Source organism: Henningerozyma blattae, chromosome 10, assembly GCF_000315915.1.
Source record: "Henningerozyma blattae CBS 6284 chromosome 10, complete genome".
Classification (NCBI taxonomy): Eukaryota; Fungi; Ascomycota; class Saccharomycetes; order Saccharomycetales; family Saccharomycetaceae; genus Henningerozyma; species Henningerozyma blattae.
In genome coordinates, this window is record NC_020194.1 from 206,386 (window position 1) to 231,675 (window position 25,290).

The 25,290-nt window shown below is 31.5% G+C and overlaps 9 protein-coding genes across 9 annotated transcripts; 4 read left to right on the top strand and 5 right to left on the bottom strand.

Annotated features, from left to right (window-relative positions):
- Positions 1-89: 89 nt before the first annotated feature.
- Positions 90-1,343, bottom strand: ETT1 (Ett1p; the record flags this gene model as incomplete). The annotated part of the gene is made up of 1 exon (XM_004182561.1): positions 90-1,343. The coding sequence occupies one exon, from the start codon at positions 1,341-1,343 to the stop codon at positions 90-92; it is 1,254 nt and encodes a 417-aa protein (XP_004182609.1).
- Positions 1,344-2,060: 717 nt separating this feature from the next.
- On the bottom strand, positions 2,061-2,534 carry TMC1 (Tmc1p; the record flags this gene model as incomplete). The annotated part of the gene is made up of 1 exon (XM_004182562.1): positions 2,061-2,534. One exon carries the CDS (start codon positions 2,532-2,534, stop codon positions 2,061-2,063), a length of 474 nt encoding a protein of 157 aa, XP_004182610.1.
- A 907-nt stretch (positions 2,535-3,441) lies between these two features.
- On the bottom strand, positions 3,442-6,207 carry VHS3 (phosphopantothenoylcysteine decarboxylase complex subunit VHS3; the record flags this gene model as incomplete). Its single annotated transcript, XM_004182563.1, has 1 exon — positions 3,442-6,207. The coding sequence occupies one exon, from the start codon at positions 6,205-6,207 to the stop codon at positions 3,442-3,444; it is 2,766 nt and encodes a 921-aa protein (XP_004182611.1).
- Positions 6,208-7,515: 1,308 nt separating this feature from the next.
- SGT1 (co-chaperone SGT1) lies at positions 7,516-8,808 on the top strand (the record flags this gene model as incomplete). The annotated part of the gene is made up of 1 exon (XM_004182564.1): positions 7,516-8,808. The coding sequence occupies one exon, from the start codon at positions 7,516-7,518 to the stop codon at positions 8,806-8,808; it is 1,293 nt and encodes a 430-aa protein (XP_004182612.1).
- Positions 8,809-9,155: 347 nt separating this feature from the next.
- On the bottom strand, positions 9,156-12,212 carry ASE1 (Ase1p; the record flags this gene model as incomplete). Its single annotated transcript, XM_004182565.1, has 1 exon — positions 9,156-12,212. The coding sequence occupies one exon, from the start codon at positions 12,210-12,212 to the stop codon at positions 9,156-9,158; it is 3,057 nt and encodes a 1,018-aa protein (XP_004182613.1).
- Positions 12,213-13,101: 889 nt separating this feature from the next.
- On the top strand, positions 13,102-14,862 carry JJJ2 (Jjj2p; the record flags this gene model as incomplete). The annotated part of the gene is made up of 1 exon (XM_004182566.1): positions 13,102-14,862. The coding sequence occupies one exon, from the start codon at positions 13,102-13,104 to the stop codon at positions 14,860-14,862; it is 1,761 nt and encodes a 586-aa protein (XP_004182614.1).
- A 503-nt stretch (positions 14,863-15,365) lies between these two features.
- Positions 15,366-17,147, top strand: TBLA0J00980 (uncharacterized protein; the record flags this gene model as incomplete). The annotated part of the gene is made up of 1 exon (XM_004182567.1): positions 15,366-17,147. One exon carries the CDS (start codon positions 15,366-15,368, stop codon positions 17,145-17,147), a length of 1,782 nt encoding a protein of 593 aa, XP_004182615.1.
- Positions 17,148-18,613: 1,466 nt separating this feature from the next.
- Positions 18,614-20,950, top strand: TBLA0J00990 (uncharacterized protein; the record flags this gene model as incomplete). The annotated part of the gene is made up of 1 exon (XM_004182568.1): positions 18,614-20,950. One exon carries the CDS (start codon positions 18,614-18,616, stop codon positions 20,948-20,950), a length of 2,337 nt encoding a protein of 778 aa, XP_004182616.1.
- A 533-nt stretch (positions 20,951-21,483) lies between these two features.
- NNK1 (protein kinase NNK1) lies at positions 21,484-24,687 on the bottom strand (the record flags this gene model as incomplete). Its single annotated transcript, XM_004182569.1, has 1 exon — positions 21,484-24,687. One exon carries the CDS (start codon positions 24,685-24,687, stop codon positions 21,484-21,486), a length of 3,204 nt encoding a protein of 1,067 aa, XP_004182617.1.
- Between the last annotated feature and the right edge of the window lie 603 nt (positions 24,688-25,290).

The window sequence follows — 25,290 nt, forward strand, 5'->3', positions numbered from 1 at the left end:
GCATATAAACAATCTATATATTAAATCAATATAAATACATTTTTCAAATGTAATTTTTTTTTATTTTTTTTTTTGTAATGCAAACTAATTTATTCATCATCTTTGGATAATAAATTTTCCAAGACATTTTTAAATTTCCCATTGGTAGCTTTATTGGCACTTCTAATTAACTCTTCAGCTTCTTTATAAGATTGTTGTTGTTCTTCTGAATCTAAATCTTGTAGATTACCCAAATTAATTAAACCTTCACCAATAGCAACCCAAGTATCTGGATCATCTTCTAATTTAGCATGTTTTAAAAATTTAATACCGTTACCAATTAAATCAATGGCTGATTTTTGATTTTTCAATACAACTTCTTCATCTTTGTCATCATCATTTGATTCATCATCTTCATCATCATATTGAAGTTGTAAATAAATTGAGGCAGGTTTTTCAGATTTTTTCAAATATAATTCACCAATAATTTTGCTAACGTTTTGGAAAAGTTTAGAAGATTCAGAGATTTGGTTATGTAATTCAATTAAATTTTCTAATAACCAATCATAGTTTTCATCCAAATTTTTTTGAATTGTGAAAAGTGGATGATTTTCAGATAATTTAGTTTTTTTCAAATCATCAATAAAATCTTCATCATCTGAATCTAAACCTTCATTGATTTGATCTCTATAATTAAAAGTTTCTACAATATCTAATAAGTCATGTAATAGACTCAAGACTTCAAAAGTTAAGTGATGATCATCTTTATAAATTTTGAAATTTTTTTTACCATTTTCTAAAAGAGAATTTAAATCAACATCTTTTGGTAAATCTTTAGAAGTACTATCAAGGTTTAAATCTGAAATATATTGTAACGGTATTCTATGGAAATGGATTTTTGAGATTGTTAGGGGAAGTAAAACAGAATTTTGGAATTGTTCCAATTTCTTTGCATTTTCAATTCTTTCAATGGCATCATCAAAGAAATCACCAATTTCATTTTTCTTTTCTGAATCTGTTTTAAAGTTAGCTAATTCTGATAATGCTAAAGAATAAATAGCATGGAATTGATCGCTATTGATTTTTTTGGCAAGAGCATCATCTTTCAAAGATGATCTTAAGAGGTTGTCACATTCATGGATGATGGCGTTCAACAAGATTTCATCGTCTCTGTCTGAATTATGGAAGAAATTCTTCCACATAGTATTCAATTGAATTAATTCATCATCTAATTTAGAATCATCAATGTTGGAATCCACAATGAAATTCAATTGAGCTTCTGGAGATGGTTCTTTAGGATCTGAAGTAGTCTTTTGTTTTTTATTATTGTTGCCTTTACCTAACCCTAATGCTCTTTTAGCCATTTTATTCTTTTTTTTATTATATTTATTATGAGTGATTTTTTTTTGGTTGTATTATTAAGAATTTACATATTTCAAGTTATATTTTAATGATTGTAAATTTTAATTAAAAATTCTTTTTTTTTCAGTTCACATTTCTTTTTTTTGCTTTTTTTTTCCTTCTTCGCTTTAAATTTCTTTTTTCAGCTCTCATTTCTTTTTCGCTTCACTTTTCTTTTTCTTTTTTCTTATTTTCAAAATTTATTTTTTTCATTGCTATTTTTAGATCAAGAATGTGGAAGGTCCGAATCGGGCAAATTGACAACAAATCAAATCAACAAAAAAGAAAAGTAGCCCTTTGGTAGAATTGAGGTGGCAAAACTCCGAAGCACGTGAGCTTCCTTCGTATTATCAATAATATCTTTATACTTTTGTTAAATGAATTAGAGTAAATAGAATTATATACGATTTGTATAAACCAGATTAAAGTAGGCAGAGTATGAAGAAGACAGAGTATTGAAGAAGTGTTTATAAGGAAAGTAAAGAATATAGAAGAAAATAAAAAAAAAAGTGGCAGAGGGGGTGTTGAATAATTAAGTATGAATGCAAAGAGAAAGATGAAGTAAAGACGATAGAAAGAACAATGCAACGAATCATTATTATCATGTCATGTCATAACGGGATGAGTAACGGGTATGTGCGTGTGAGGGTGGATGTGAGTGTATGTTTGTGAGTGCTTACTTAGATCTGTATCTTGGGACTCTTTGTCTGCTCAGAAGCCAGTTTTTCTGCGTTTCTCTTGTGCATCTGGTCTCTACAAGACTTGAGACCTCTGCAATCATGGATCTCCATTAATCTGTGCTTGGAACAGTAGTTTTTATTGCAAAACTTACAATTCCCGATAAACTTGGAAATGGTACTGGAACAATCACCATAATAACATTGGTTCTTCCTACGTTTGTTTCCCTTTTTTTTAGTCACCTTACATGTTGTCTTAACGCTCGTCGTAGGTAGATTAGGGCTAGCATTGGGTATACTAGTAATCGTATCATCTAGAATCAATCTAGCATTATTGATTTGGAACGGTTGCTTTATTATTGGAGCTGCATCTGTATTGATCAATGATTCTTGATTTAAAGCTGGTGTTGTGGCCTCCTCTGTAGCAGCAGGCGAGTTGTTATTATTGACTTGTTCTTGACGGGTGACTTCTGACATCTTGATGAATGTTTTTGTTGAGCTATTGTATGGTTCTTTTCTCAACTCAAACACGCTGTGTTTAAATACCTTGTCGGGCTTCAGCCGAGCCCTCCCAAATTGTATCCGCGTTATCGTCTTAACTTTCTAGCCTGACAAATCCACGGGCATGCTACGATAACCCGCGGGCCTGCGGGATTGGCTGCCCCACCGAGTCGTGGGACCACGGGACCGCGGGTCACTTTGCAAGAAAAAATTTAAAAATGTCCCGCGGGTTGACCCGTGGCTGAGGTGTGGCTGACCCGTGACCCGCAACCCGCAACCCGTCATGACCCGCGACCCGTGACCCGTGACCCGCGACCCGTGACCCGTGACCCATCGTAACCCGCAGTGACCCGTGGTCCCGCGGTCCCGCGGTCCCGCCGGCTAATCGCGGCAAGCCATGGAAGGTTCCGGAATGTATCCGAACACGGTGACTGGCTAATATCCGAAAAGTCAATATATATATATTAAAGGATATCATCACATCATCACCTAGCCGAAACCGCTAAAGTTTTATCTAATACGAATATTAATATTAAAAAGTATATTAAAATCAAGGTGACGTCTGGGGTTGTAATGAACGAGTAAGGGCTGGGCGGTGCCTAGCCCTAGGGCTTTGCTGCGCGTTTTTACTAGCACAATTGTATTATACGTCATACATACACACATATATGGTATGGATATAGATATATATATGTATATATTATAAGTCTTATATAGTACCAGCAGTGCAATCGTTATGTGTTAAATCAAGTGTATAATAAGTATTAAAGAAAAAATGTAAAGAAGGCATTAAAGTGTTGGGGAAAAAAAAGGGGAAGGGAGAATTAAAAGTGAAGGGAGAATTGAATAGGAGAATTATTTTGGCGTTTCGTGTCGGATCTTGTTAGTTCAAAGCGTGTTCCACAGGGGTCACAATTTCTATTACTTCTTCGTCGTCATTGTCATCGTCGTCGTCGTCATCATCGTCGTCGTCGTCGTCATCGTCATCATCATCGTCGTCATCGTCGTCGTCGTCGTCGTCGTCGTCGTCGTCGTCATCGTCATCATCATCTTTACCACGTCTTTCCTTCTCTTTCTCATCATCATCTTCTTCATCGTCATCGTCATCGTCATCATCATTATCTTCTTCTAAATCTTCATCATTCTTTGGATATCCGCCCAGCTTCATGACAATCTTATCCACCACTTCATTCCAATCCATCATACCACCTAATCCAATGGTACCGTTAATACCAATGACTTTTTCTGATGGTTTAAATACTGTGATCCATGGCATATCTTCTTTAATGACTTGTAATTGTCTCTTGGTAACAACAGAATTATACGTGCTACTAACCATTGATGGTGCTAAAAATATGGGGAAAGTAGGATTCCATGCTCTAATAACACTTGTTAACAAATTATCACACAATCCAAGAGCAATCTTTGATAATGTATTAGCAGTCAATGGTGCAACGACTAGGATATCAGCCCAACGGCGTAATTCAATATGTAATACAGGATCCGTACGTTGTTCCCAAACGTCCCATTCATCTTTATCTCTCCAAACTTGGATATGTGGAGGTAATTCAAATTTAGCATTATGTACTGGAACACCACTGTGTGGTACAGGGATTCTAGTGGAATATTCAGGTTGAGCAGTAGCGTTTGCATTACCCCCTGATGTGGCAGTAGACGCATTACTTGTATTGGATGGTTGACTGGATAATGGTGCTAATTGTTGAGGTTGTTCAATAGTTAATAGTACACCATTAGTGTTTGGATTATTGTTCAATTTAACGGTTGTTGATGATGGTGATGATGTTGATGTATTTGTATTGGAAGTTTTATTATTGGTATTAACACCACCACCACCACTGCCATTAACGTTTTCAATAAAAGTTTCTTGACATTTTTCATTATTAGATTTATTTCTCTTTGTAAATTTCTTGTTAAAAAATCGTTCTGCAGATTCTGTTAAAATAACTTGAATACTGATCTTATCTTTACCATAAATTTCTTCTAGTTTCTTAATCATCAATTTAATCTTATAGACTGATAAGCAACCAGTACCACCAAATAAAACATGTAATTTCCCATCGTCTTGTGGTAGTCTACTTTCAATATTTTTACCATTATCTCTCTTTGGTGCATTAGGTGTCCAATTTTGATATAATGTTGGTGGTGTATTAATATTTTGAGAATTTGGTGTATTGGTATTAGTTGTCATCGGTGTATTCATATTGGTATTAGAACTTATAGCATTAATGATATTATTGGCTGGTGTACTAACACTGGAGTTATTACTAGTGTTCGTTCCATTGATAGTTGTATTAATAGTAATATTGTTAGCAGCACCATTGTTGGTGGTTGATGATGTAGATGGAGGTGAGATATTTTGAGGCTTCTTCTTATCTTTTTCAATTTCTTCCAAAACATACTCTAATGGTACAGATTCTTGATGAGATTTCAAGATACTACCTTCTCTTTCTAATAAGGTTGGAATTTTCGGACTTAAAGAAATAGAAGGTCTTGGACTTGTGCTACTTGATCTTGACCTAATAATTGGACTATGAAGCGAGTCTTCTACCAAAAAATGTGGATGTTCTGCTTTTTCATTATTATCTGAAGAATGCGACGAAACATTTTTAAGTATGTTATTAGCATTTATGCTTCTTGAATTATTAGAAGCCATAGATACTGACAGATTAGTCGTGTTTTTTGTATTGGTAGATTGTTGAGACGGATTATTATTATTAGTAGAAGTAGTAGAAATGGCATTAGTATTAGTATTAGTATTATTTGGTTTTTGTAATATACTCGAGGTTGGTGAAATTATAGATGGATTCGATATTATTCTTACCCCTCCTGCCGTTGATGTATTTAACGGACTTATTACCTCTTTATTCTTATTAATAATGTGGTTTGCGGAACTATTATTTTGATCGTTCCCACTCTTTTGTAATGGACTTGGAGCTCTTACTAAAGGTTTGTTAATTTCTTTTTTCTCTAAAGTATTCAACTTATTATTCGTGGTATTAGTGACGTTACTGTTGATATTGTTAGAAGAAATACGAGAATTTGATGAGGAGGTAGGTAGTTTTTGTGAAGTTCCCAAAATAGTAGATGGAGTAGCATTAATATGATTTTTAGAATTGTTCATAATAGAGGTATTGTTGTTATTAGAAATGTTGTTGCTTGTATTAGTCATCTGTCTATCATTGTTAATATTAATAGGTACAACATGTTCTTGAGCAATATTCAATTGTTGTGATGCCAAAGTGGTAGTTGGAGAAGTAACAGTAGAGCTACCATTACTGCTGCCATTAGGAACACCATTAAGAAGGCTCACACCAATGGAATTAGCATTGATCTTAGGATCACTAAAAGTCACAGTAGCAACACGTTTTAAGCCTGGTTCTGGAGTATTGCTAACTACTGCACCGGATGTCCCGCATGGATTCATAATGGATTTAGTTTGTACGTTTGTTATATGACTCACAACACTTGGATTAGTAACATGAAGTTCCTTTTGAGTATTTGTATTAGTCGATTGAGTAGAAGTTACATTGTTGTTTACATTTTGATGATCTTGATTAGTAAGTTTATCATTTCTCTTTTGAGTTGGTACATCCACCTGTTGTTGTTGTTGTGGTCTTTCAACAGCCATCTTTATATGTTGTAGAATAAATTATTAAATCGTTATAATTGTAGTTTTTTTAAAAAAAAAACTTTAATGAAATCAAACAAATAAAAAGAATACAAATTGTATCGTATAGCTTATCTATACAATGTGGTTAATAAAAAAAAGGAATTAGAACGATCTAATATCCCTTGCTTGATAATCAGATTGCTTTTCGTAGGATATAACGATATTTATTAATCTTTCAATTTCGCTTATTAATTGGATAATCAAAAGTTTAATGATGATCAATTGTACACCGATGGGAGTTGGAGTTTATGTATGGATTCTAACCTGGTAGGGCAAGGATTGCACGGTCTCACGCCTAGGACGACTCACAAGTCTAAATATACTGGAAAGTTCAGCTATGATAACGTTGTGGGACGGTTATGTAGTAAACAATAAATAAAAACTAAAGCAAAAATAAAAAAACTAGTTTTGTTCCTCTTTCTATTTTCTTAACTGCGAGTCTTTTTTGTAGGACGATGATGGGCCCATTCTCTTTTCGCTACCGTTGCCTCCTCCAAAACGAAAACGAAACAAAGCAAAATTTGACGATGAGAAATGGGATGGAACTAAAATCCGACCGCAAAAAGGGAAAGCACATGGAAATCATGTGATGTACACGTGACGTGTTAAAGGGGTAATAAAGTGTCAATAATTGATATTTGGAGGTAGGCAAAATTGATTTAATTATAATAATAAAGGTTATAATAATGTTGAATTATAAATTATGTGTTTAAAGAAAATATTTTGTATTTTTTTTATTTTTTATTTTTTGTACTCTGAAAAGTAAAGCTCAGAAACAAAGATTTAATTAAATATTTTCTTATGTAATGATGATTAAAAAATAATTCACTTTGTGATTCTAAATGTAATCATGCTATAGAAATTTCAAATGGATATGTATGCCATACCAAAATATTTTGCTTATTAATCTTCTTTTAATATAGCTGTGTTGTGGACTCTTTTATCTTTTATTTTTATTTTCTTTTTTTTTAAACTTTCTCTTAAGATTACAATATTATTAAACTTTAATATTATGAAATAAGTTCCCCTTCTAATGTTATTTGCTAATGCTAATTATCTATGTTGTACGTTTAAATTACTGTCATTTGACCTTTTTCCGATGCTACTAATTAACGGTATTTCGAATTCTTTGTCTAAAAAGAAATATTTGAAAAAATATACGTTATCAAGTAAAAACATATAGTTTAAAGAGTTATCTTTTGAAATGGTAGTTTACTAAAATAGTCGATTTCTACTATTTAAACTGTCGCTACATAAAGATACGTCATGACAATAGACCAAGATTTGAAAAAAGCTTATAATTTACTATATGAAAAGAAAGATACTTTGAGTGCTTTAAAACTTTATCAATCAGTATTAGATCAAAATAATGAAAACGTTATCGCATTAGTTTACAAAGCTGCCGCATTAGAAAAATTATATTATGGTAATCCTGATTGGCATAATGACCAGACTTTAGAAAATTCCAAAGCTGCATTAGATTTTGCTTTAAAATTCTCAAAAATTAGAGGTAAGAGAGGTTTAATTGGTTTAGTTTATTTTAGATATTTTGTTCATTATTTCAATGATAAAGATTATCTTATGGCTGATACATACATGACATTATGTACAGAGTTCGATTATAAAACAGATACATTGGAAATGTGGCAAACTCAATTGACTTCCAAATTAACCAAATTGGCTAAGAAGAAGGGTATCACTATCGAAGAATTAAGAATTCAAAATTCAACCATAATTGAACCAATTACCAATCCATTGTCGAAAACTGATAATAAGACTCCTACTCCAACGAAAACACTAGAAGTTCCAAATCCAGAACCTTTACCGTTACCTCAAGATAAAGTTGTCCCAACACCAACAAATACTGCCCCATCTACCACTTCTAACATATCTGCTCCAATTCCCTCTTTACAAATCCAACCTTCACAATCTAAATTAAGAACTGATTGGTATCAATCTCAAAGTAATGTAACTCTCTCCATTTTTACTAGTAATTTACCAGACTCTAAAGATGATATCAAATGGGAAATTAATGCTAAAAATAAAATGTCTTTACAAATCAGTTATACTATTCCAGAAACTGGATCTGAGTTCCAATATTCTATCAAATTAGCTCATGAAATTATACCTGACCAAACAAATATCCATTTAACAAATAAGAAAATCGAACTTACTTTTAAAAAGCAAGATTCAAAAAAATGGAAAACTTTGGAAAGAGATGAAAGCATTGATGAGGCTGCCATATCTACATCTAATATAGGAGCAATTACAACTACGGAAACGAAACCTAATATATCCTATCCTTCTTCTTCAAAAAAGGGCATTGATTGGTCTAAAGTTAATGTGGATGATGCTGACGGAGACTTCAATGAAGATGAGGGTTCTGCTGATGCATTTTTCCAAAAACTATATGCTGATGCAGACCCTGATGTTAAACGTGCTATGATGAAATCGTTTGTTGAAAGTAATGGTACTACATTGAATACTAATTGGGATGAGGTTAAAAAAGGTAAAGTCGAAACACATCCTCCTGAAGGTATGGTCGCTAAGGAATGGTAAACATGCATAATAGTGTTTTATTCAGGTCATTAAGGTCCAAAGGGTATTAGCTATTTATATATATGTCTACATATTTGTATCTATATACAGTTATTTCAAACAAAAGAGTTTTCATAGACTTCTGTTTGTTAATGTTACAATGAATTATTGGTTTGTTTCAAAAAAAAAGAAGGTTGAAGAATATATAGAAAGTATATGTGACGCTGTTTTTTTTCAGTCTAAGCATCATACACTTAAATAAAAAAAAATATTTTTATTAATTAAAAGCCATAATATTGAAAAAGTTATCTATCATAATGGATGTTTTGCAAGTTGAATATTTAAATATTAAAGTCTTGAATGGTTCATTAGTTCTCTAATTTCGAGAATCGTTCATTTTGCCAATTTAAATATTCATAGTCGATATCATTTTCATTGTCCATTATGCTTGTATCATCATAAATACTATTGTTTATTTCTCCCTTAATGTTGATAACATGCTTACCTTCTGGCGATGTTGTTATCTTATAGACACTATTTTCTGGTTCTCTAAATGGACTACTTCTAGTATTGCAAATTGAATTCTGAGGGACTTCATAGTTTTCAGATTGAAATTCTTTAGAATATTGCTTGATACTATTTTTCCCTTGTGGGGATGAACTTGGAGCTTCATTTTCTTTATTACCATCTGATAAAAGTTTTAATATATCCTTTGGTTCTACATGAATTGTTGGGATATTACTTTGGGTCCTATTTAACCTTTGTTGTGTAACTGGGAACAAAGTTGTTGGACGAATAAATCCACTAGATGAATATACTGAGTTTACATTAAATTTTGGTGGTGGAATACAACCATCAGGAGAATTTTTTTTAAATTTTGGAACGGGAATTCTTGAAGGACTGTTTCTTGTAATAACAGTAGGAGGTAATAATCTTGTTGATTCTGTTGGTGATTCATTGTGGTCATTATTTATAGACGAAGTTATTGATTGATGAGTACTGATAGTTGAAGAGAAATCTTTATTAAAACTATCACTCTTAGTTGTCATATTATTAGTTTCATTATTCATTGTTGTACATTTTCCAATGGGTGTTTTACTTAAAAAATGGGTAGTATTATTAGAAATATTTTCAACTTCTTTAATAAGTGTTTCTTCCAAGTTTTTCCTTACTTTCTTGTTAATTTTCTTTGGAGATATACTTTTCTTCGTAACGTTATTCGTAGTCTTGTTTCTCATACTTTTTGTGGGAGAGTTGATTAGAGTTCTTGTAGAAATATTATATTTGATTCGTGGATACTTTGCATATAGTTCAGTTTCTTGTTTAACCACAAGATCAAATAAACTTTCACCCATATACATAAACTCTTTATGAAACTCAATCTTAAATTCTTCCAGTTTTAATTTTAATTCCTGAATTACTTTAGGAAAATATCTAGTGATTTTTTTCCTTAGTTTCTCTTCAATCATTAAAACTTTATGTGAATCTCTGTTGAATAACCTTGTTGAATTTTTTTCCCCATCTTCTAATTGTGCCTGATCTTTTTGCATCAATTTAAATTCTTCCAATAGCTTTAATATTGGATCACAAATTTTTGCTTTACTTTCTAAATCTTTAATTTCTTCTTCACATCTAGATAATATTAACTCATCATCCGATAAGCTATTCGAATTATTCTCAAGAATTGCAATTTCATTTAAAAACATACTTCTTTCATTAGAATATTGTAGATGATCCCATAACTCTTGAATTCTCTTTTTGGAGTCATTAATTAAAGTTTTTATCCATTTTTTTTTTAAATCATGAAGTCTTTGAATTTCAGTCTTATAATTTTTTATATTTTGAATTGATAAATCACGATTTGCTGAAATAAATTGATTAATTTCATGATTTGGAATTTTTAAGACTGACCATAATTGCTGACATTTTCTTAACAGTTGATTTTTTTCACTAGATCTATTGCTGCATATCGCCTGATAGTGTTGATGAACTTTTTCAATGTCTACCATTGTTTTAGCATCTACAATGTGATAAGTATTATTTTGTACTTCAGATTCAATAGAATTCAATTCAATTGATGAAAATAAATTAATTTGTCTATTAATATCCTGATTTAACTCTATTTTTGGATGAATATGCAGTTGTTTTAATAAATTAAAGGTAGATTGGCTTACAAAAATCAATTCTTTTAATCTCTTAATATATTCTAATTTATAGCAGTCGATGAGCTCAATAGTTTCTTTAGTTCGTTTTTCGGAAATGTTATTCAAAGTATTATTATAAAGTATCATATTTTTATTTTCTGTAATAAAATTCATTAAATTATCATATTTTTCTGCTTCAATATTTTCCATCGAAATCTCATTCCCCAATATTTTGGTTGAATCAATGCCATACAAGGTTTTTAAATTTTTATAAAGGTGAATAGCATTTTCCATTGTTGGTATCATGGCTAGATTTGAAGTACTATTGTCATTATTAAAACCTGAAATTTTGGTAGAAGTTTTAATTTCTTCATCACCAGTTGATTTAAGAATTTTTCTAAATTTAATAACATTATCTAAATATTCCAAAAGCAATGGGATATATTTATCTAGTATGTAAACTCTGGATTTATTCAAAATTTTTTCCTTATTTAATAAGGTTAATTCCTTTCGTGGAGATGGTGCGTTTTTATATTCTTCATTCACCATGCCATTTCTAATGTATAAATCAGGAATAGTTTTAATACCTGATGGGTCATTTATGATCTCCAATATTCTATTAAGATATTGCTGTTTTAAATCATTTTTAAGTGAAAGAGCATTCATTTTTTCATTTGCTGAACTATAATAATTCTCTATAGATTTGGAAAAATGGTTGAAAATAACTGATTCATTTTGATGGATTTCATTGTTTGTATAACCTATCTTATTATAAATGTGATTCAAATCATTCATTAGTTTAATCATTTGATTAGATATGCTGTTTAAATTTTCACGGTATACTTGCTTGCTAATCGAATCAATAGAATCATCCACTTTGCTTTTCTTTCCTTCCATTTTTTTAGGAATGGCTATTATAGACTTACTTGATTGATAGGATAATGGACTATTAGTGTTTAAATAATCTATTTTAATTGGGGTTAAGGAAGCTAAATTTTGAGGATCTGGATCGCTCATTATTCTATTTAAATTAAATGTAATCGGTGACATATTATAACTTTCTACAGGAGCCGAAGCTGAACTGATGTTTCTATTATTTGCTAAAATATTACAAGATGAAGGTATTGATTGCAATGCTGTTCCATCTGATACTGAAATATTCGAAGAATGAACTTCATCTGTGCTTGACGGTTCAAATATTAGACCACTATGACTATTTTGCTTAATTAATGACATTTCGTTGGATTTGCTTCCTTCTCTAGTAGATTCACAATCTGCCATCGTATGCCGGTTATTGCGAAGGATATCTCTACAAAATTATGAGCTTTTGAATTAAATTTAATATATGTTATTGTGGGTATTCGTACGGTTATAAAAATAAGTAGATTATTCTGTACTTCTATATTAATGCGTAATAATATAAGAAAGGATCCAAATTTTAATTTGAAAATCGTGGACTATTTTAAAAAAATTCGTTTATTGTAAACAATTAATTCCTGATATGAAATCTATAACCTCAAGAGCAATCCATTAATTCGATTTTCAATTCTAATTCTAATTCTTGAATTTCGTTAGTCTTAATTCTGAAAGAGTAGCCCAAATTCTTGCTGCCTTATTTTATTTTTTTTGAAGATGCCGTATGTTTACCTTTTTCCATTTTAGGAAAATAGAAATAATACACAAACCTGTTCGAAACCTGCGCAAGACACTTTTTACATTTAAATAAAATAGAATACCCTGCTCAACTATGCTATATAATATTAACCTTCACTAATTAGATAAATTGTCAATTTTTTTTAAAATTTGGAATTGTAGCATTCTAGTCCATATCCTCTTTCATTTCATCTTGGCAAAAGTGTATTGTATCAGTAGCTATATAGAAAAATTTACCAAAAAAAGGAGGTATATTATTTATTGATTAGAAAGGTATAAACATTATAAAAAGATATTGAATATTTGGTCTATTGTTTTTCTTGTGTTTTGGCAATATGGGATATTTTTAGTATTTTAGCGCCAATAATCTATCCGGAGCGATGAGCTGAAAAAAATACAGCTTAGTGATCACAAAACAATTTTTAAAACATGATTATTCAGTAAATTGCCAGATACTAAAATTATCTAAAGCATATATATCTAGTTATACTCAAGTAATACATGGATATATTACAAGATGACTGTGACAGATGGGGTTCCAAATATTGATGAAACCACCTATTATTCGGTTCTGGGCTTAACGTCCAAAGCCTCAGTTTCTGAGATTAGAAAATCTTACATGAAATTAGCCAAATCATTACATCCAGATAAATCTAAATCGAATGCATCCGAAGAATTATTTAAAATTGTTTCCAATGCACACTCCATTCTGATAGATCCTGAATTGAAACTTGATTACGATAATACCTTATTAAGAACAGGCCTATACACTTATAAACCATCTGTAAGCACACAATCTTCAAAACCGAACAATACTTCATCAAATAAAACACAGAACTCATCGCCTTATCATACGTCAAACTCGCCTACAAAATCACATACAAAATACTCCACAAATAATCAATATTTTTCATCATATAATACTAAAATACATACGGAGCATTATAACAAGCATAATCCACATTCCTATAAGAAACATACTAAACCAGTCGATATTCCAAATTATAATTCTAAAAGAAAAGCTCAACCATATGAAAAGCAGCCTTATGGATTCGGTACTACTTCAAATATTAAACCTCAATCCAAAACACATGATAAACCTCGACCAAAAGCACATGATAAACCTTCTCAAACTAATAGTTATTCTACACATTCTAAACCAGCATTTAATTTAAAATCCTATGAAACGAGAAATAAAACAAGTATCCCAACTAAGAAAATGGAAAAGGAATCTAATAATAAGAACGATATACTAAATGTTAATGGAAAGAAAAGTACAAAAGATTTCTTAAATGAGACATTAAACAATTCGCATTCATCACAGCCTAATGTCACGGAACCTACAAATAGAACAAGACCATTTCTTGAGGAAATTGAAGATGAAGCAATTACATCAATGAAATTTAAAAATCCCAAAGTTACTTCTACTGAGAACAAGAATAATGCTGTTAAATTAAACCTAAATGGATTTTCAAGTCAGAGATCACGTCATTATGCAAGAACAAAATCTGATAATTATAATTATAAAAATACTAGGAAATCCAAATCACCTACCAGGATTAAATCCACAGAAATTACCGGGAATTGGGATAACTTAAAGGAAATTCTGGAAAAATTAAATAAAGAGACTAGTAGTATTAATAAAACAGATCAAAACTCTCATTCAGAATTAAATTTTCGAAGTGGACTTTCAGACTTTCAACAAATCCAGAATTCTTTACCTTCCTCAGATGATCAAGATAAATCGTTTAATATGAACGAAATGTTTGATTTACTTGTAGATGAACTACCAGGCCCTAAGAGACAGAAAATATTTAGCGGACTCTCCAATAATGAAGAATCTGATTCAGAAGTGTTACTTTCCAACCCAATAAATCGCACATTACCACATGCTTATAAACCCGAATTCATACCATTAGAACAATACAATATCGACTTGGATTTAGTCGACATACCGATACCCCATCCTCCTACTGCTTTCAATTTAGATACAAGTAGCATTACAAATATTGAAAATTATAAGAAACAAGTCATTGAATTTCATGAAACTTGCAATGCATTAAAAACTGAAATTCTTAAACGACAATTATTAAGAATTAATAGCGAAGATTTTCTTCTTGAAAGATTAGTTAGAATAGAAAATTGTGAGAATTGGATATCTTCTCAAAATTATGATTTACATCTACTAGCTAAGTTAACTGAAATTCAAAACGTACAAAACGTAGTTTCCATTGAATTTAATAATTTAATGAAAAACCTGTCTGGCTTGACCAATTAAACAACCATTCTATATTTAGAAAGGAGAAAAGAAAAAAAGTGGCATTGGCGGCAATTTAGTTTGTTTTCAATGCAATTTATGTTTTGTGAACTATTTTTTTCATTACTTAAAGAATCATTGAAGAGTTTGAAAATTACTAAGCCTTTTTAGTTCATTTTCTCCATATGAATCGCGTAGGCAGATGGTAAACGGAATAATTCTCCGAAGAATATTATGCATATTAATAACTCGAGAAAAAGTTAATTAAAATTAATTTAAAAAATATGCTGAATTAATTTAGGGTGTGTATTGACTGAATAAAGATCGACGAACACTATTACATTGTAGCTTCACTTATCGTTTTTTTTATTTTTATTTTTATTTTTTTTTTATTTTTTTTTTGTTAACTAGTTTGGAAGTCCTTAAAACATACCACACCTACTCGATTTATTCATCTCGATATATATATATTTAAGCAAAGGAGCTTCGCACTAATTTACTAGGACATCATATATAGGCAAATAATGGTAAATCCATTGACTAAATTTAGTAACAGTTCAACCATGCTACTTGAAAATTCTAAGACAAGTGATGACAAGCAAAATAATTACAGGTCACATGAACTATCAATTGATACTACTATGAAGAATTCTTTAGAAGAATCTGATGATATTATGAATGATCCTAGTAGTAATATTATAATAGCAGGTCTCTCGGATACTCAAACAAGTAGCGTTTGGAATAAGATCAATCAAGAAGAATTAGAATATACAGGAGTCACTACCATTGAGAATTTTCTTGAGGCTGAATTAGATGGAGAAGAAAATAACGAAGTTCGATGGTTTCAAGAATCTACCATTATTCGAATGAATACACATTGGTATAGAAGACCTAATATCTACATGTTATGCATTTTAAGTTCTGTGCTATGTATTTCTCATATGCTTATATTAACACCTATGATTGAATTATCGATGAGGAAGATTTGCTTTTCAATTTATGACGTAGAAAATGTCAACGATAAAAAATGCAATTCTTCTGAGATTCAAATGATCATGTCCAGCATATCATCATCGACAATGATTATCACAGGTATCTTGGGGATGTTCACGTCGGGGAAATGGGGTCAATGGTCTGACGAATATGGGAGGCTATTTGTATTTAGATATATTGCAATCTTCCGATTAATCGGGTTTGTTTTACAGATCTACTCTGTATCACCCTATGTTCACTATAATAAATGGTTAATTATTGTAGCTTCATCGTTTGATTCTATAGGCGGTGGGTTTTTCACCATTATTGCCAATTCGAATAGTTTTATTGCAGATATAACACCTGCTAAAGATCGTGCCACCGTTATAAGTATTTTAATGAGTGTAGTAAGTGCATCCATGGGGGCTGGTCCCATGATTGGATCGATCTTGGTCAAATATAACAGATATTGTCCATTAATTGTGGCATTGGTATTAGTGGTTATATTTATATTACTATGTAGTGGGGTAGTAGTGGAACCAAGACACAAAGAAGCATTAACCTATTCTAAATTGGAACGCTTACATAGAATACAATCCGATGAAATCCATAGAGATATACAGGCTGGAAATTCATGGGTCAAAACAATTTACCGTCATTTCTTACAATCTTTTGAACCTCTAAAAAAATTATGGATAAATACTCATGATGAACATGATAGACGCAAGGGATTAAGTCCAAGATACACGGTACTCTTATTAGTATTCTTAGACATCTTATACATATGTTCTACTCAAGCCCATTTCCCAGCACTGATATTATTTACCACATTCAAATATAACTGGAAATCAGTTGAACTAGGATATTTCATCTCGTTCTTAGGGTTCGGCAAGTCATTGATTCTTTTGGTGGCTGCACCTTGGCTGATGTATTATTTGAAGAAACATTACCCAATCAACGAAAACCATATGGACCGCATCGATATCCTCAGTATTAGAATATCATTTCTGTTTATATCTCTGGGTACTTGGATTTTTATCACGTTCAATAAATACGTTCCATCGATCCTTACCTATGCTATATGCGCTAATTTAGGGGCATTTGTCCCTGCCACATTACAAGCTACAGTTATTAAATACTGTGACCAGAAAAATACCGGCTCAATCTACGGAGCCATTGCATTAGTTCGTGGTGCAGTAATGCTGGTAACCCCAGCCATACTACTGAAAATATACGGGTTAACTATCGAGACAGCAGCAGAAACTTTTATGTTTGTCCCCGGTGTATGCACTGTCACTGCATTGGCCCTATCCCTTGTTTACTTGTACGAGTAGTCATTTCCATACTATACTATACTATACTATACTATATTTCACTATATTATCTTACATTATACAATACATCAAAACACAATACAATACAATATGATATAATAGCACTACTAAGTAATTGGTAATAATACCCTGATTTTTGTCCAATCAGGAGCTCCATCCGTGCCCCACACAGTATACCAACCCTAACACCCCTGTTTTTTCGCTGCTAAAACCCTATTCCAAACGATATGCAACCCTAACACCCAAATTGTTTACGTCATTTAGTTGACAATCCGGTTTCGCATTGACGTCGTTTTAGTCCTGAGACAAAGCCGATTGGCTCATGGAATCCAAGATATTACTAACTAGAGTTTACAGTATACGATGATGAATTAACAAAATAATACTCTAATGCTCTAATACTCTAATGTTCTAATACTGCAATACGCTGGTGCTCTAGCATTGTATTGTCCTAACAGGTAGCAGAAAACATTGCCACTGGCCAGTAACACAGCCTATTTCTGGATAAAGTAATGAGTTGTTTTATTACCAATACAAAGCAAGGCCAAGAATAAGGAATTCTAAGACTTCGCTAAGCCTACTGTAAAGTCACTTTCGAGGCTTGACCAGTTGATACAAAAGAACAGTCTTCTTTGGACTCGTGCCCGGCTTAGACTGTGCTACCTTTGTTTGCTTATTTAACAAACTTTCTACACTGTGGCAAGTTACGTCATTTACAAACTTTCGAACAATTAAACTCTCATACCTCAGAGATATCCCTGTAGGGGGTCGGATTGGACCACAAAGATTTTGACTATAGAAAGAGGGAGAGAAAAAAAAGCAACCCTTTCTCTGGTTTATCAAGACGCTTTAGTTAATTTTTTGATTTACTCTGTTGTCACTTCGTTTACTATTTGTTATTTTTTTCCCTTTTTTTCTTCATTAAATAGACAAGAAAAAAGTTTTTTATATTACCGTGCTTGCCTGTTCCAACAAGAAATATATTTCTGATCTGTTTATTGTGCCTATAATATATTTTGTGCTAAATAAAATTTATATTGCTTTAAAATACTAGGAAAAAAAATCAAAAAAAAAAATCAGAAAAAAAATCAGCTTCCGTTATATTTTTTTAAAAGAAAACAAAAAAAATAGAAAAAAAAACGACAGCGACAGCAACAAAATAAAAAGAAGATTTATTCTATATTATAATATATTATACCCAGACGGTTATTCCAATAGTGAATTTTTTTTGTCATTTTATTTTTACAAGATCTAATTTTTTTTCTTTTAGTATGGGGCTACTAGACCAAAAAAAATAGGTACAAGAACCTTTACACCCACAGGGCGTAACAGTTGAAAGAACCAGATCTGTTTCTAGCTCCATAAAAGGCTTCTTTAGAGGCAATTCAAATTCTACACAAAGTCAAAATCTGAATCAAAGCCAAAGTAATACCACCTCTCCCATTCAAACGCCAAGCCAAACGCCCATGCATTCTCCGTTAAGCTCCCCCATGCATTCTCCACTACATTCGCCAAGTATGAAACCTTTAGCTAAAATAATCACTTCTACTATCAATCCATCAATGATACCAGATATTTCTAAACTTTCATTAAATGATGCATCTTTATCAAAGCAGAACACTTCAGAAACTAGCTATATATCCGATTTTCAAAACTATCCTCCTCCACCTCAATTGGCCAATCATTCAAATTCTTCAAATTTAGTACATCCAAGCCATCATTTACGTAGGCCTTCTCATAGAGAAAGTAATGATACTATATTATGCGGTTCCAACGATATTAATAGACAACCACCTTCTACTCCAAAACATATGGAGTGCATCTCTCCTCAAAACTCCAAAAAGGATAATGATTTATTAGCTACTTCTGGTTCATTAGATTCCACTCCAAGAAATATCGATGCCGTATTGGATCATAAGATTGTATCAAGAAAACATTCCAAAAGTCTTTCAAGAAAGCCTTCTTCTAAAAATAAAAGCACAGATGAATTATTTAAAACATCAACCACTCAAAATAATAACCAACCAAATCAATTACCTCCTTTATCAACAAAGAAAAATATTTCAAGATCAAACTCGATTAAATCAAGAGACGGTACTCCTACAACTTGTATACCAAATGAAAATACCGTCATTATTCAAGTGGATAACTTTAAAGTTTATAAAGATGGTCATCACGTTCATGACTTAAAGATTAGTCCAATTTTACAAGATAATTTTAATTCCGTGTCTTCAGCTTCATCAACTTCTTCTATTGATATAAATGAAAATATACGACAGGGCAAACAATCACAATCACAACAACATTCAAATGAAACTGCTGTAAAACAAAAATCATCTTTATTTTCTTTATCAACTTTTTTCAAACCGCATCAAAAAGATTCAAATGCTCCCTCTATTGAAACGATACCGATGGATGATTTTTCTTTAGCAAATGGGACTTCTCTTTTACCAAGGAAATATCTTTATCAATTAACAAACTCTGCTCCTTCATCTTTTTTCAATTTAAATTGTTCAACTTCTTCATCTTCATCACCTTCAAATTCAAATTCAAAAAATAATTCTAATGAATCTTTAACCCTAAGCAAAAAGCAACATTCAGAAACTGCCACTGAAGATGAAAAGAATTGTTCATCGAAGAATCCTAAAATTGTTAATCCAATGGCTGCAGTAGGCCCAGAAGAATTGAAACTAATTAATACAATTTCCGATCAAATTCATAAAAAATTCCGTTATTATAATCCAAAATATAGTAGTTCATCATCTTCAACTTCTCCTTCACCTCCATTAACTTCTAATCAAACTTTTAGTAAAGACCCTTCAAAGAGGAAAGGTGAGACTTTTAGTGAATTATATGGTAAACCAATTGCAAAATTAGGTCATGGTGCGTATGGTGTCGTCAAATTATGTGCAAAACAAAAACCACAACGATCTATTAATTATCCTACTTATTCGAGTAATTCAAAATATTTCTTTGCAGTAAAAGAACTAAAACCAAGACCAAATGAACCATTGGAAAAATTTTCGACAAGAATCACTTCTGAATTTATTATTGGTTTATCTTTAAATCGTTCAAATGATAAACATAAGCCTCCAAAAAATATTCTGCATATTATTGATTTAATGCATATAAATGGAGCATTCATTGAGGTAATGGAATTTTGCCCTGCTGGTGATTTATATTCCTTATTAATTAGAAATTCAAAAAATGGGTCTTCTTTACATCCTTTAGAAGCCGATTGCTTCATGAAACAACTGCTACATGGCGTTAAATATATGCATGATCATGGTGTTGCTCATTGTGATTTAAAACCTGAAAATTTATTACTATACCCTTCAGGCTTATTAAAAATATGTGATTTTGGTACAAGTTGTGTTTTCCAAACTGCTTGGGAAAGACACCCACATTCACAATCGGGTGCAGTAGGTTCTGAGCCTTATGTCGCACCAGAAGAATTCATACCGAGAAATGATTATGATCCAAGATTGGTAGATAGTTGGAGTTGTGGCGTCATATATTGTTCTATGGTACTGGGACACTATTTATGGAAGATAGCTGTTCCTGAAAAGGATTCTTTCTACAGTTCATTCCTAGATGAATTAGAATCAGACGAAGAATTTTATATATTCGAAGAGTTAAGACATATTAATCACGACATTAATAGATTTAGAAAAGTGGCCTTATACAAGATATTCCAACCAAATCCAAAGAAAAGGGTTTGTGTGGATCAAGTTTTATCCTCTTCTTGGATGAAACACACTAGATGCTGCATTTCGTACAGATCAAATGATATTGAAAGATAGAGAAGAGGCAGTAGAGATGATAAGAGAGAAGGTAGAGAAAAATCATGAAACTTATAATATAATTAATATTTTTTTTCATTTCGATTCTAATTTTTATCTGTATTATATTATTTACTTTATTATTTAAAATTATTATAACGAATTTTTTAACGTTTGCATTTTCCCAATTATGATTTATTATTTTTTTTTCTTTTTAGTTTATAAGACTACATATGTATTCACAATAATTTTTAATACGCTAAAATTTATTCTGCAATAATTTCTTTTTTTACATTAATATAGTTCAAATTATTTATTCTATACTGAAAATTTTAGATTTTAAAAGGCTTCAATTTTGTTAAATAATAAATAAATTCAGTTGAAGTACATACATGCGCATATATTTATAAATATATCTATATATTTATAACATTTAGAATTATTGAAGTATATATATGGAATATCAAAAAAGTTCATTATCATATAGAAAATATATCTTGATAAAAAAAAACGACAAAATAAAATTACAAAATAATCATCATATCATTACAAGGTCATAAAATTTCAATACGAGACAAACCATCATCAGAAGCAGCATCTTTTTGTAAAGAAGTATTGATCATATCTAATGACCATCTTTGATCAACATCTACTAGTAAACAGTGAGATACAACACTATAAAGATTAGGAAACTGTTCAAATTGAGTGGCACTATTTCGTCTGATTGGTTTATCCATATTACAAACTTCTCGCAAGGGAGCTTTATCATACTTACCTGCAAGTATTTGTGCTTTTAATCGGCTTTCGAATTCATGTTTAAATGGTAAGCGGCCCAATAACATTGCATAAATAGTAACACCTAAGGCCCAAATATCTGCCCCAGGGCCCTGAGATAAATACCCTACGTCATCATCTAAAAGTTCAGGAGAAGCATAAGGTAAAGACCCTATTGCAGAATCTGGTGCTGGGCTTCTAATAGTTAAAGAATGTTCTCTGTTAATCCCTTGATTCCCAACAGAGTTAGGAAGTGTAGTATTTCTTGGTGAAGGCAGATTTGATAAGGAAATAGAGCTAGAAGTTGAAGCCTTTGAAGATTTGTTTCCAACTCTTCGTTGGATATTTGTCTTATCCCTGAATACACCCTCTCTCTGTAATGGACTTTCTACAGAAATACTCTTTCTATTCTTAATTACACTGTTATAATCAACCATCCTTTTAATTCCACTAGAAGTACGTTCAAGAGTATTTGGAGAAGTTGGAGATTTTAATGAAGGTCTCCTATTTGGAAGAGAATTTTTTCCATCAATAGTATTTGAAAAACTTCGTAGTACAGAGTTTGGTGAAATTACATTCATCTCGATTTCTCGATCAACAGACAAATCATCTTGGTCATTTAACGTTGATTTAAAGGAAGTACTCATCCCAAAGTCACATAGATAAATTTTCCAATATAAAACATTATTACCCCTTTGAAGTAAACAATTTTCTAGTTTAATATCTCCGTGAACTAAGAATTTAGAATGCATATATTCAAGGGCCTTAAGAAGTTGGGTAATAAGATGTATTGTAATCTTACATCTGTCTTCAACTTTAATTTTAGATCTTCGTAGTTCATCCCACGAAATAACTAAATCATACAAAGTTCCTCCTGAAATTTTTTCAGTCAAGCAATACATCGCAAACTCTCGATCTAAACTCCAATCCAGTAATGGTAAAATATATTGATGTTTTAAATCTTTCCAAATATTAACTTCCTTTATAACCTTTTTTCGAACTTTGATATTGCTTTTAAACCGGACAATTTTCATTGCTCTATTTTGCCCACTAGTAATATCTATACAATCTCTTACCATACCCCATGCGCCAAAGCCAATAATTTTACCCAACCTATGGCCAAGAATTTGCGAACCTTGGTCACCAGGCTTTACACTTCCAATACTAGCCATCGAAGATGTTGATGGAGAAAATGAACTCAAAAATTGGCTAGCTATTGATCCATGCCTTGACCTCATATTTCCTTTTGGTAATGATACATTACTCCTCGAAGATTTTAAACTATAGCGCTTTATTAAACTCAACAAAATTTTATAATTTTTGCCTGGTGCTAATACAATTATCATTTTTTTTCTTTGAGAATATGGAAGTGATATAAAATCTGGAGGTAATTTTTTAATTAATTCCATTACTTGCTCTGCAGTCATTTTCAATTCTTCAAATATTGAGCCTGAATTATTCGGTAAATATGTCAGGGAAGACCCAGCAGAATCTAGTGATGCTGGAATAGATGACTTTCTTCTTGTCGCAAATGTTTGAAATGATTGTGTCAATGGGTCAATTTTTTCTGCTTCTGAGTTTAAAATAATACTCTCGATTAGCTTGACTTCCTCACTTTCGTTAGTCTTTGCGTTCCTTGCTAAGACATCATTATTTTCAGAATTACTATCTTCATTACTTTCAAAACTTCTATTAATATTTTTGTCACGCCGTTCTAAATCTATTGGACAGGTAATTGTCGAAGGCAATTCTTGTCTATATGACTCAATATTTCCTATTGATAAATTAGGCAAGGGGATTGGATCAACAACGGCATGGTTTGAATTAGGATATAAGAAAGAATCGTTCGGTGAATCTAATAAAATGTCATCTTTATTATAGTCCTGAACCATACTGTCACTTGTTGTACATCTTGAAACATTGGTAGAAAGATCAGGTTGAATCCTCATCAAAGATGTTGTGTATCTATGTGAGGTTGAACTAGAATCATTGTTATGATTATTTGCCATCATAGAATTTAACCATGATTTTCTATTGCTTGTGCTATAATCAAAATCATAAGGATAAACACTATTATTATTGGCAGTACTTCCTGCAGATCCAACATATTTATTATTAGTTTTACGATTATGGTTTAAGGACTTTAATCCTTCTTCAGCACTGATATCCTTTAAAAAACGATTTGAGTTTGTTTTCGAAGAGCCAGATCTCTGCCAACCCATTACAAGTTCTGAAAAATCTAAATCTGGAACATACTCATCTTCCATTCCAACCAGAGCAAGGTTGGAGCTATTTAATTGGTATATTGGGGATTGTGGTCTATGATTTGATAGCTTATTAGTATCATCATTATCTTCTTCTTTTATTGCTTTAAATGATTTCATAGTAGAAGGTGCTCTAGTATTTGAATTACCATTTTCACTTAAATTAATTTCATTTAAATAAAAGTCATGCTTTTCATCTAAATTATTTGGATGTATTGTATCATTTGATTTTAATCTTAAATTATCAAAAGTTCTTGAGCCTTGGTTTGAATCGGATACTGATAAATAAAATGGTGACTTGGATGATCTAGGATATTGTAAAGTAATTTTTGAAGTGGTGTCATTTTCATTGTCCAACTCATATATTTTCTTAGGTTGAAAATAAATAGTATCACGGCTATCACTTTCAGAATCTTCTTGAGAGGAATAACTATCTGCTGAGTAACTTCTTGATTTTTTCTTACAAAAGCCTTGTTCATCCCTGTTGTCTATTGTCATTTTCAATAGTCTTTGAAAGTCTTGAGAGCTCTTTACCCGATCATTTTCATCTTCCTCTTCATCCAAGATTGCTTCTTCATTTTTATCATAATAATTGTCCATAGCTACACGATCTTTGTAGCTTTCCATTGAAGGATTACCGTTATATCCAATCGTATTTCTACGAAATCTTCCTTGTGCATTTTCTTGTCCTTTTACCTTTTCTGGATTGGAATTTGCCATCTAAATAAAGGTAGAAAAACAACTCTAAATATATTCTTATTATCCTCCAGTAATTGGAATTAAATGATGAATTTTTAAGATTCTGAGTAAAAAAATAATGGGTAATGAGTCAAGCAAACGAAAATATTCTTAAAATATTGCGAATCTTTATGTAAAAAAATAAATTAGATAGTGGTCCAACGGTTGATATTCTTAGTATTTAGAATATTAGTAGCTTTCTATTATCTAGAAGAATTTTGTGGTACTTCTTAACCGCTGATCAGACTCTAAGAATGTGTAAAGGAATGTAATGATTTATTCAATAATATAAAATATTTCAGATTTACTATTTGGTAGTATATAATTAATGACCTAAAATATTCGTTGAAGTTTTATAATTTAATTGTTTTTTTAAGGAAATCTCTAGATTTGGGAGTAGTTTTAGGATGGAATATGAGTTTTCTTATCTTATCTGTTATCTTCGTTTTTAAGGAACTCCGATATGTACGGCGCTATCATATATATGTTACCTAATGAAATACCCCAATTTTACGAAGAGATATACTTCTCATCTCAATATTATAAAAGGCTGGAGACCAAAAATAAAAAATAATGGTATCATAT